Source organism: Anastrepha obliqua, chromosome 4 (assembly GCF_027943255.1).
Source record: "Anastrepha obliqua isolate idAnaObli1 chromosome 4, idAnaObli1_1.0, whole genome shotgun sequence".
Taxonomy (NCBI): Eukaryota; Metazoa; Arthropoda; class Insecta; order Diptera; family Tephritidae; genus Anastrepha; species Anastrepha obliqua.
Genome location: NC_072895.1, coordinates 14,533,975 through 14,547,089, shown reverse-complemented (window position 1 = coordinate 14,547,089; position 13,115 = coordinate 14,533,975). Strand labels below are relative to the sequence as shown.

Sequence of the window (13,115 nt, the reverse complement as noted above, 5' to 3'; positions counted from 1 at the left end):
AGCAGCAACAAGTCAGACTTGAGAGAGCGAAGGAGTTACTTCACTTGGCCGAAAGCGGTCAATTTCCGAATATTGAGTTTTCTGACGAGAAAATGCTTCAAATTGAGCAATTCGTAAACTCCCAAAATGATAGGGTTTAATTGACCGACAGTTCATTCGAGAATTTGAGTCATCGATTGGCCACCAGAAGGCAGCACCCGACACAGGTAATAGTTTGGGTCGCTGTAACGGCAAATGGGCGCTCTCCAATCGTTTTCATTGACGTCAAGGTAAAAGCGAAATATTATCGGAAAAGTATTCTGGAGGTTGTTTTGAAGTCATGGGCAGACAAACATTTCGCTGGCCGACCATGGACGTTTCAACAGGACTCGGCGGTACCATCTCACAAAGCCCGAGTGAACCAAGAATAGCTAAAAACAACGTTCCGAACTTCATAACGTCCACACAATGGCTCTCAAATTCACCAGGCGCGAATCCGATGGATTATTCTCTTTGGGCCTTTTTGGAGAGCAAAGGCCGAACTAAAAGATTCACCAGTCTGGAGGCGCTGAAAAAAGCCATTACCCGCGAGTAGACCAAAATACCTGCAAGTCACATTCGGGCAGCTTGCGTTTCGTTTCTGGACCGTCTCAAGGCCATAGTTAAGGCAAAAGGGGGTCATATCGAGCAAAAGTAAATTGATTCTTGATTTTGTATTATCTCCACACTTTTTTTACTTTGAATTGAATAAAAGTAATTTTCCGAACTAAATGTATAGCCTTTTGAATTGGTTACACCTCGAGTGCTGGGCTCTGTAATTTCTGATCAAGTTTAAGATCCAAAGAATAGCCTCAGTAGAGCACTCTCCAAGTGGCTTCTCAGAGCAAGCACCATATTGGTGGTTTTTCTTGAGTCATCCAAGAGCTACCGTTTGGACAAATAACAATAAAGGGACACCACAAACTTTAAGCTTGCGAAGCTCTTCCGATCGAAGGCTGACCTCAGGATATCTTAACTTCTGCAAACCGTACCAAGTATCATCACTACCCCGTATTATGATTTTTTTTTTCGGAATAGGCGCGATAAAAGCAGCTCAACTTGCGGGCTTGCAAGACTGACTTATGTACTTTGATTCCTGCATTATTGCCTCTGCAGAAATGTCTTTCAGCTCCTTTTAGTTTCTTATGCATTTTGCGCCGTCTTAAGTCAGGCTCTTCAACCTAAAGTAATTTAGACTTATACATTTGAGTATTTTGTTTTTGCCTTCATTTACAATTTGTTGAACCAGCCTAGGAAAGGACTGAGGAATCAACCATTTTTCTCCACACACTTGTGCTCACATAATTAAGTCACTTTATTTTTTTCAATATTCTGAATATTTTTCAAGCCTAATTTTTATCGTGAATTTTGGGTTGAGTATATGTGGATTACGACAAACTAGCCACCTATCCTGTGAGAAATCAAATAGATTAACGTAACCAACGCAAGAAAAATGTGTTGTCGAGGTTCTATGCTCCCGAGAGGAAGGAACAAGGAAAAACAAAAATATGTGGATTATGAACAATGACTGCGTTGTGTTGTGTGCTGCTGATGAAGTTCATCGGATTTTTAATATCAAGGCCCACTATTTCGGCAGGCGTAGTAAAGAAGTGAGAACCAAAATGCCTAAATCTTAGTCCCGCAAGAGCAGGGCAGTTAAGGAGAAGTTGTTGAGATGATTCCTGACAGCTGACGCAAAAGGTGACTCGAGGTAATTCCAAGTCCTACAGCATGCATATACCTCGCGGATAGTGTCGGGAGAGAACACCCACGAAATTCGAGAGCTGAGATTTTGTCAACCTCAAAAGATCCCTCGAACGCCTCCGATCTGCACGTGGCCAGGCGCAATTTGTGACCATACAAGTTTGTGAACATGCCCAGTGCTCGCTAAGTTGGCACGAAGCAGTTTCCAGAAGCAGGCCGCAGGGGGTCAAGGGGATCCCGATTGACGCCTTTTGCAAGGAAATCTTCTTACAGGTCTCTTGTCTGGCCAGCTCATCCGCCTCACAGTTTTCTACAATGTCGCTGTGACCAGGAACCCAGATGAGTCTTGTGTCAAAGAATTCGAATGCAATCGAAAGAGAAGCCAGGCATACCCTCACCAGCTTCGAATGCACTATCATTGAGCCGAGGGCCCTAATTGCCGCTTGGATATCGGAGTAAATATTTTTGACAGTTAATACGCAGGTGAGTAGCCAATCAGCAGTTTCTTTGATTGCGGCTACCTGCTGGGAACACACTACAGTGATTCCCTAACCTGAACTAGAATCTGCTGGGTAGCTCCTCGCAGAATACTCCTCCGCCAACACTTCCTTCCAAAGTTCGAGCCATCTGTGAAAAGGTTACCAGGCCCAATCTCCAAATGTAGCACCCCGTGCACACCTTCCTTGTGGGAATTTGAGTGGAGAATGTTCCGTTTGGACTAAGCGAGAATGTACATTGACAGAGAGATGAACCAGAGGAATGAACCCTAAAGCTTGTGAAATATATGGTAGTTTATTGCATTGCAAAAAAACTTATAAATCAAAGTTCCAAACTTTGAGAAAAAATCACAACAATTTCGAAAAATTGTCATACAAATTTTGAAGATTTTAAGCAGAATCTGTATAAAACTTTGGGTATTTGATTTTTGACAATTTTTTTTTTGCGTACGATATTGCGAATATTGTAAATATTTATTTGACGCTTACACCCTTTATTGGGTATTTGGCCGAGCTTCTGCGCCAATTTGTGATGAGCGTCATATGGAAGGCCCTACAGTTTTAAGCCGACTTCGAATGGCAGATGGTTTTTATGAGACGGTTTTTCATAGCAGTAATACACTGGCGGTTTGCCATCATCTGGCGAGGGATGATCGCTGTTAGATAAAACCTATCCTACTATTCCTATTATTTGATGTTTCCTGCACGGAGAATCGACCGATGCATTACTGAATGATAGACACGCACCAACCCAGACGGCTACCGCCAGCCACAAGTGTGCGGCACAAGTGTATTTATTTATTTATTTACCCTTCCTCTTAAAATAAAGAAAGAGCACCAAAACTTCATAAGGTATAACAGAGTAAAAACTTGTGCTCTAATATGCAAATCGTGAGCTCACTGAAGCTCTCATATTTTGTGAAATTAAATAAAGGATTTTGAGCATTAAGTATAATAGTCTTACCCATAGCTAAAAGAGTAACACTTGAACGATGTGGTTTCCCGAAACCGTATACACTCCTTTTTGCATGCCAATTCAGACGGCACAGAGATCACTTTCTTAATAGCTGTTGAGAGTAGTTTCGCCGGCGAACCATATCCCAAGTAACAAACTGCTGTAATTGCATAAAGAAATCCAAATGTCGTACATTAAAATTAATTCACTTCAAAGGGTTTGAAAGTTTCACAAACATTTTTTATGTTTCTCATCCACAATCGGCTGTATTTCACAGCCATGGCCATAACTCGCACGTTCGAACACATCGAATACCGCATCCTGTATCAGATGACGCTCCTTGTCCATATCTCTGACTGGCCAATCGCTCAGTTGGCAGTTGTCAATGACGCTTGCATGTCGCTGTTGACCGTAGCGATAAGCAAACGCACGGCATGTGAATTTCACCGATTTGATGCATTCCATTTCGCATTCGCCAACCGAGCGAACTGTCAACGAGTCGCGTACGATGGACTTGAAGAATCGTGTGGCATCGATAGCGCGGAAGAAACACTCTGCAATAAAGCAATTGTAGGAATTTGTATAAACTGTAGTTGGGTCAACGCTAACTTTAAACACTCACGTGCGTTATGCGGATCTGTAAGCGCCGTTCCAGGTCCTGTTCCATAACGACCCGGGCCATCGCTACGTGACGGTTTACGGCAAGCATCCAAATCATCGGACATCGAGTAAATGTCGTAGTCCCTATCAGGTTCAATATCCACGTAATAATCCAACGAGTTGATGGGGCGCTCGCATAGCATGCAATTATCACGTCCCGCTTGATTGTAGCGATAGCTGTACGTATGACAGGTGAAACCATCTTGACCCGAACATAAACGTTCGCACTCCACAAGTGTTGGCACAGTAGAGGAATGCTTTATGGCAGTTTTGTGTAGCCGAAAACCTTCACCAATCTTTGCTGAGCACTCTATAAAAGTAAAAAAAGCATTAACAGAAATTTTCATGCATTTGTAAAACTCAATTTACCATCTGGTCCCGGGCGTCTTGTCCACGAATGCCTGTAATCGTGACGATCTCTGAAACCTTCCGCGCCGTAACCGCCATAGCTTGAACCAGGATAGCTTAGCACAGAGTTTGGTTCACGCGTTGATCCACGCTTTGAGCCACCCAACTCAAAGTAATTGAAATCAAGCGGATCTCTGCGTCGATTGTATTCATTTAATCCCCAGTAGGATGACTGTTTATTATAGCTGCCACCGTAACTACCGCCATAGCTGCCCCAGTCCTTCTCCTGGCCAATGAGGTAGGGTATATATTTTGTGGAGCCTTTATAACTGCTTGGCGGTGGACCATCACGGTCTAAATAGTTGTGTGTAGATGGTGGCGCTGGTGGACCTGGTCGATATGAGTTTGATGGTGCCGATGGTCCACTTAGTTCGTGCGAACCTGGCCTATATGGAGAGTAATCGGGACCTGGTCTGTAGGGTGGACGAAATCTATCGCTTTCAGGCCGCGGACGATAATGCGTGCTCTCATAGCCAGGACTACTAGGTATAGACTCCCAACGATCCGGTCTACCTGGCCGATAACGATGATGATCCTCCGGACGTATATAATCGTAGCGATCGATTGGGCCTGAACCTGTGCCACTGCTGCCATAACCGCTCGGTGGTGTATGCTCGAAATAAGATGAACCATGCGAGGAGAATTCAAATCCGCTGGAATGATGATACTCCGATGACGAGGGCGGTGGTGGTGGTAGAGGTGGCCGATGATCATACGAAACAGATGACAAAGATGGTGGTGGTGGTCCTGATGGTTGATAGTGATCAATAGCAGTGCTGCTGGGCGGGCGATAACGATGTTCGTCGCTACCATAGCCGCTAGCGCTAGGTGGAGATGGTAAGTAATGATGATCCTCACGATATGGTGGCTTGTCAGCCCAACCGCTAGGTTTAAAATACAATGGCGGACTGCTTAACGTGCCACCTTTTGAACATTCACGGCACGCCGAACGTCTGCAGCTGGACGGTGCATTGCGATCGCGTTCGTAGTAATCGTAGTCGGGATGTCTTAGCAGATTCGAGTCACGTTGACTAGAACTGGAGTATAAATCGATTTGGGCCAGCGGTATTTCGATGAGCTCACAATCGCCCTGGCCATGACCGGATGGATCAAGACGATAATTGAAACCTTCGCACATGAAACGTTTCTCAATGCCACACTGACGCATACAATCCTCAACGCGTTCACAGGCAAATGTGCGTCGTACCCAGCGTGGAGAAATGCGCTTGCCAGCCAGTACACGCCGGAAACAGGCTACAAAGGAAAGATGTGTAAATACATAGGTGAGTAGTTGGCATAGGTATGCGTGTTCATTTATTATGGTTGGCGAATGGTTGATTGGTAGATGAATAGAGGAAATTGGGGCGAAGAGTGCGCCTGCGTTGAAGCTGCTGGAACTTGACGCTTGCGTGTACAGCGCATCGATTCAATGGAGTCACAAGCGTAACGCGAAGGTCGCATAGCTCACAGCAGAAGAATAGAAATAGAAATATGCTGTGTGATCGTGTATGCGTGTACTGATAGCAACAACAGCAAGAGCAACAACTAAGGTAATGTTAAGCCAAAACAATTGCAGATTTTGCGATTAAACGCATTGAATTGTTATCTTCTTTAATCGTCCAATTTTGGCTGCCAACCACGCAGCAGATATTTACAAACATACATACATATGTATGTATGTCTGCATGTGGGAGTGCATAAATGCTTGCGTAGAGGTTGAATTACACTAGTAATACGATAAGAATAAGGCAAACAAACAAACCAAAAAAAAAAAATTTGCAGACTAAAAAAAGGAGATGGTTTGCAGCTCGCGGATGTGCCGTGTAAAACTCACTTGGCAGAAATATAAGTTCTTGTTGGTAATTTTTTAAGTTTCCTTTTTTGTTTTCTTTTCAGTATTTTTGTTTTTTTTTTTTGTGACCGTTTCTTTTGTAAAACGCCAAGTTTCTGAATGCTGAATGCGTTTCCATCAGACCATCCACAAATGTGCGTATATGTGCAAAATTTTATTGTTGTTTTATAGTCTTAGTGAGAAATATTTCTGTTGTTCTGCTTAAGTCGCATGAACAAATTGCCGCCACTTACCCATGTAGAATTAAAGAAATTATCAAAATTATTCGTGTCTGAACACACATTTTTAAGGTCACTATTAGCATTTTTTCTATCTTCTTATTATAAAGCCATTACAAGTGCATTGACCGGAGGGTCAAACTTGCTTGACTTCCCGAATTTGTGCAAAATTATAATATTTTCTAGCCCATAATTGTTTCAGCGTAGAGAATTATTTATGTGCGTAAAAAGAAAGTTCTAAAATTTTGGTGTAACTACAAAGTATAATAATTTAGAAAGAAGGTGGAAAAAGAAGCTAAAAAAATTAGCATTATTAAATGAAATTGGCATAATTAATGTTTTTAATGCAGTTATTGTAATATTTATTTGCTCAGCTCCGTGCAGAAAATAATTTTAGATGGACACTCGTACTATGAGGCAATGTTAAATTTTTACTTCAGTAGGAAATCTATGCAAAAATTATACTTTTCGATTGCAAATTGGGTCGACTGTGTAATTTGCTTTCCTAATACCCAAAGATGAACATCTTCTTTAAGGCCACTGATTTGATGGTATTCCCAAGTAAATTTAGTTGTTTACTTACATTTATTCTAACTTTTACAAATTGATTTCCATCAAAAATAAATTTGTATATTGGATAGTCGAAAAAGTCTTTTCGTGTTTCTAGTCAAACTGCAACTCATTTTTTTTACATTTATAATGAACTTTATTAAACCAAATATGTACCATTTTGGTCGACCACCTTTTGCCAATTTTTCTTCTAGAGACATTATTCCATCAGTGTAAAACTTTTGTGGTTTCTCGGCGAAAAACTGCGACAAGTAATTTTCACAGGCTTCTCTTGAAGCCAACTTTACTCCATTAAGGGAGTTCTGCATTGACCGAAACAAATGGTAGTCCGATGGTGCAAGGTCAGGGCTATATGGTGGATGCATCAAAACTTCCCAGCCAAGCTCTCCCAGTTTTTGCCGAGTCATCAAAGATGTGTGTGGCCTAGTGTTGTCCTGATGGAAGACGACACCCTTTCTGCTGATCAGTTCTGGCCGTTTTTTTTCGATTGCTTGCTTCAATCTCATCAGTTGTTGACAGTAAAGTGTAGAATCAATCATTCGAGCAGGCTGGAGCAGCTCATAGTGGATGGTTCCTTTCCAATCCTGGCTTGGCGACCATTTGTTGAGCTTCACCACACCTGCACCATGATCTTTTTCGCACATTATTGTCGTATTTGATCCACTTTTCGTCTCCTGTTACCATTCGCTTCAGAAATTGTTCGATTTCATTTCATTTCATTTCATTTCAGCAAAGAATCGCAGATGTTAATTCGGTCCATTAAATTTTTCACAAACAATTCATGTGGTACCCAAACATCGAGCTTCTTTTTGTAACCAGCCTTTTTTAAATGGTTCAAAACCGTTTGATGATGAATGTTTAGTGCCTTGGCGATGTCATGGCAGCTTATGTGACGGTGCTGGTCAATCTTTTCCATAATTTCATCGACTTTTTCAACGATAGGTCGACCGGAGCGAGGTCCATCTTTCACATCGAAATTTCCAGAACGGAAGCGAGCGAACCATTGTTGTGCTACACGAACTGATACAGCAACGTCTCCGTAAACTTCACAAATTTCACAGGTGGCTTGCGTGGCATTCTTCCCTTTTTTATACAAAAATTTCAAAATATAGCGAATTTCTTCATTATTTTCACTCATTTTTGAACAGCTATAACTTTTTTTCAACTTCTCTGAATTTAATTTTTTTTGGTTAAATGAAGCTAAAAATGTCACCTTTCTAACACCATATGATATGACAAAATGTGATTGGTAGCACTGGAGATAGATGACTCCAACGACATCTATTGACAAAATACGAAAATACTTTTTCGACTACCCAACATTTTCTACGATATAATAATTGTTAAACCAAGGATTATTTTCCAAGGCAGCAGAAAACTTATATAGTGGGGGTGCACAAATGTTGACCAGAGAAACCAAAATCCTGTAGGAAGGAAACCTCAACCTGTTGTTTGAGACGAAATGATGACCAAATCCTGTAACTTGAGACGATATGAGGACAAAACCGAAATCCTGATCCTTGAGTCGAAAGGACGACAACAATAAAATTAAGTACATCAAAATCTTCCAGCTTGAAACGAAACGACGTTACGAAATATTTGTTGATTTTTACAGCTTTTCAAATTACATTTTCTAATTTTTGAAAATATAAAAATTTTTCTCTTTATGTACAAAAAATATTTGAATCAAAATAAGTAGGCTATTTTTACAGAAAAAAAAAATCTATTTATTTTCACAAATAACAAGTGCTGATAAACCTTAAAGTGTACAACTCACAACTGTCAAATACTGTTTCAGTTTACATTATGAGGGAATATTTGAGTATTTTCATATTCGTTGCGCATGCAATTGGATCACCCCAACAATAATCTTTGCTAAAAAATTAGAATAGATTTAAAGTGAATTTTCAGGATTTGAGAATTCATTCGGCCGAATATTTTGAGTATTTACCACAAATTTGTTTTAAAATGTATTGCATAGTAGGAATGTAATATATGAACCCTTGATTTTGAAGTGGTATAAGTCATATTTTCCTTGCTTCGAGATATTTCAAGGAATAAAAATTATTTTTGTAAAGGGTGGTTAAGTTTCAAGGGCCGGTATTGATTTTAAATAAAATACATTTTTTTTAGAAAATTATTGTCATTTTTCTTTATTATGATAAAATTGTTATAGCTCAATTGCGTATAAAATAAAATATCGGCTAAATGGCCGCCGCGGCCTCGGCGGCACACCTCCATCCGATGGTCCAAATTTTCGATGATGCTGAGGCACAATTGAGGTTCTATGCCGTTAATGTGCCGAATTATCTCATTCTTAAGCTTTTGAATTGTTGCTGGCTTATCGACGTACACCTTTTCTTTCAAATAACCCCAAAGAAAGAAGTCCAATGGTGTCGTTGACGTTTAGGTGTGGTTCACATTCAACATCGGCCCTTGAAATTTAACCACCCTTTATTATGGAATATGATTTTTCGACAGTAAAGTAGTGCCAACAAACAAGTATTTATTACGATTATGAAATTTTTAACCATTTTTTAAAGGAAATTTGGTTTTGAAAGGTTGAAATGACTTATAGCACTTTCAAAATTAACTGCATGATTTTATAAATGACTTAGGTATACCATCAAAGAAACATTTTTGTTACTGATTAACATTTTATTCCAACTCATATTATTATTTAGGGAAATAAAGTGTTTGTGAAAAATTGATGGGATATAGTAAATCCATCGTATCTTTAAGTTTTTCTTCTGTTATTGATCTAATGGTTGTGTAGAATGGAAGCAAATCAATATTTTCGTCTAGGTCTTCCTCTTTTAGGTGAGAGGTCTAATACTTTGAATACGGAATTGTCCTCCAAGGAACTTTTATAAAACATCTTAGCATTTTTTAGAAATCTGACCCATTGTATTTTTAGCTAAGACACAGCTTCTCCATTGGTGTTTTTCTTTCTGCTATGCGTTTATTCTTTTAGTTGTTTTGGCGAAATGAAATCTTTCCGAGCCATTTGTACTACCAAAAATGTGTTTTTCTTTTTACATACTTCTATTAAATTATAACAATGCTCAGGTATGTATAAATAATTGGTTGGCAAAAAAGAATGGCCGGATACTATAAATTTATGATCAACTGTTTCAACATTATTATCAGATGACTGAAGAATTTTTAACCAAATGAATGCTATGTTAATATTACGGCTTTGTCCTGAGCAGGCATCACTGTAAGCTATGGCATGTGCAAGTGGTAATGTCCCAAATGTGCTTTAAGATGCAGGACGCAACTTCCTTGGCCAGCCTCTCCTTCTTGTTCCTTCAGGGTTTGCTTCAAATACTTCTTTGGTCGTTCATTCTTAAAACGTGTCCATGCTAACGTAATCTTTGGGATTTTATAAACCGCGTTACATTTCCTCCCGCGATTAAAACAATGAGCTCGTGGTTATACCGTATACGAAATTTGTTTAATGGCGTGAACTACGAAACACTCAGTGAAAAATCGGTTGACTTTAACAAACATCCACTTCTAATTCTCAAGCATTGGTTAAAATTTTATTTGTGATATTTATTAACTGACATACTAGGTGTGTTCAAAAAGTATCGCGAATTTTGAATTTTCGCAGGTTACGTATATTCGAAGTTCGATTTTTTTGTGGCGATATGTTGGTACTCATGTCTCTCACTCATGCCGACAAGTTCGACCATTTTGAATGTTCAGTTAATTGTTGACAGCTGCTTTGCTTACACGTGTTTCGGCTCGTCTTCGATTTCTTCCTATTCAAAAAGATGGACCAAAGAACCTGTATCAAATTTTTTGTGAAAAACGAAATTAAGTGCGCGGATGCATTCCGAATGTTGACTGTGTCATACGGAGAAGCTACTTTGGACTAAAGCAACGTTTATCGGTGGTACAAAACGTTCTCAGAAGGCCGAGAAGATGTGAACGACGAAAAGCGTGCCGCACGCCCGAGCACTTCAACAACAGACGAAAAAATTGATGAACTGAAGAAAATGGTCAATTGGCCAACGTCGAATCACCGTTAGAGAAGTTGCTGAGGATATCGACATATCGATTGGCTCGTGCCATTCCATTTTTTTCAATGATTTGGGCATGAGATGGTTGGCCGCAAATTTCGTACCAAAACTGCTCAATTTCGACCATAAGCAGCATCGCATGAACATTGCTAATGAGATGTTGGACTCTGAACTCTGTCCGCGGCGACCCAAATTTACTCCAGAGGGTCATAACTGGTGACGAATCGTGAGTTTATGGTTATGACGTGGAAACCAAAGCTCAATCATTTCAATGGAAGCTGCCGCACGAACCAAGACCGAAAAAAGCGCGCCAAGTTCGGTCGAATGTAAAAGTTTTGCTTACCGTTTTTTTCGATTGCAGGGGCATTGTGCATCATGAGTTCTTGCCACAGGGTAAAACGGTCAATAAGAAGTATTATCTGCAAGTTATGCGCAACTTGCGCGAAGCAAGCCGCCAAAAACGCCCGGATTTGTGGAAGAACAAAAATTGGCTCTTGCATCACGATAGCGCCGATGCTCACACATCGATGCTTGAACGCGACTTTTTGACCAAAAACAACACACTAATGACGCTATATCCACCGTATTCCCCAGATCTGGCCCCCTGCGACTGTTTCTTGTTCCCGAAACTGAAGAGGCCCATGAAAGCACGACGCTACGCTCCGATTGACGGTAGAAAAAGGGCATCGAAGGAGCAGATAAAGAGGAGAGACAAGATAAAAAAATGATTTTTTGAAGTGCTTCGAAGATTGAAAAAAACGTTGGCACAAGTGCATAATATCTCATGGGGATTACTTTGAAGGGGACAAAATAGATATTAATGAATAAATAAATAAAATAAAAAAAGAATACGAAATTCGCGATACTTTTTGAAAACATCTCGTACCCTGCCACTAAAAACAGAAAAACATACTAACCAATGAAATAACATTTAAAAAGTGGACGCACAAGCAAAAAAAAAGTATATACAATATATATAATAGATAAATATATTTTAAGCCGTCTCCAAAATTTTTTATTTTTTGAGGAGCTTTTTCATGGCAGAAATGCGCTCGGAGGTTCGCCATTGCCTGCGGAGAGGCGACCACTATAAGAAAAAAAGTTTTCTTCATTTTGGTGTTTCAGGGAGATTCGAACCAACGTTGTCCAAACTCCGAATAATAGTTACGCACCAACCCATTCGGCTACTTTGTCCAAATCATATTTGAGGAGCAGCTGCATTGATCGTCTCTGAGCACGAGTTACAAAGGTGAAATGAATCACTCAATCATATCCCGAGCCTTTATATTTTTACATGAATTCACAGTATGCAATAACCTGTCAAGATGCCTCTATGCGTTCTCAATGAACTACATATATAGGAGATTCCGAATTGTGATGTCGGTAAGGATGCGAGTTATTATTTAATGGTGTATTGTTACACCGTCATTAAAAGCTATTTCAGAAATGTCCTTTTATTCCTACAAAAATAATATGTTTGGCTTTCAGAGTCATCTTTATAGGGCACCCCTTTTGGGCGTGGCATGCTTTGAAAGACGCCAGCCGCCGCCAAAGTTGCCAGAAATACGAGCTGTAAAAGAGTCCCATGCAGCCAATTTATTGCTTTTAGCAATAGCTGGGAAAGCTTCGGTAACAAATAAATAAATAAATTAGTGACACGCTAATCTCCTACCCTGTCAGACATCAAATAGATTAATGAAACCAACGCAAGACAAGTCTTGTCGAGGCCCTATGCTCCCGAGAAGAGTGAACAAGGAAAACAAATATAAATAAATAAATAAATTCGTTATCTAAGTAATTCGCGAATTACCCGGTTTCTACGGCGCATATGTAATTCATTTAGACAGTTATCCCTCTTGTCCTTATTCTCTGCTTTTTATTATTATTATTTGCCCTAAATGCCAGTGATGGATAAAGAAGAAAGTTGAAACAAGGATTCCATTTTATTTTATAGCGAAGATTTTATTAATTTATTACTCCAATTTTCTGGCCAATAAAAAATATGGAACCTACAACTGCAACTATCTAACTGAGCGCGCTGGATGTTGCAATTTTAGTATGAAAATTCCGTGGCTCATTGAACAAATGTTTCATCTGATTTTTTCTTTCTGAATAAATTTGATAAATTTGTAGTTCACTAATTACTTTTACAAAAATTCACTAATACTTCATTGCTCTAAATTTTTTTATCGATTACTAGCGCTA

General features: G+C 39.7%; 1 protein-coding gene across 1 annotated transcript in view; it reads right to left on the bottom strand.

Annotated features, from left to right (window-relative positions):
* The window catches only part of LOC129243423 (uncharacterized), a 70,938-nt gene that overhangs the window by 3,991 nt on the left and 53,832 nt on the right, over positions 1 to 13,115 (bottom strand). Inside the window, exons 5-8 of the mRNA XM_054880410.1 lie at positions 4,204 to 5,496; positions 3,797 to 4,144; positions 3,411 to 3,728; positions 3,184 to 3,331 (exon numbers count right to left, since the gene is read on the bottom strand). Of these exons, the coding sequence (XP_054736385.1) occupies positions 3,184 to 3,331; positions 3,411 to 3,728; positions 3,797 to 4,144; positions 4,204 to 5,496 (2,107 nt within the window). The remainder of the gene's footprint in view (positions 1 to 3,183; positions 3,332 to 3,410; positions 3,729 to 3,796; positions 4,145 to 4,203; positions 5,497 to 13,115) is intronic.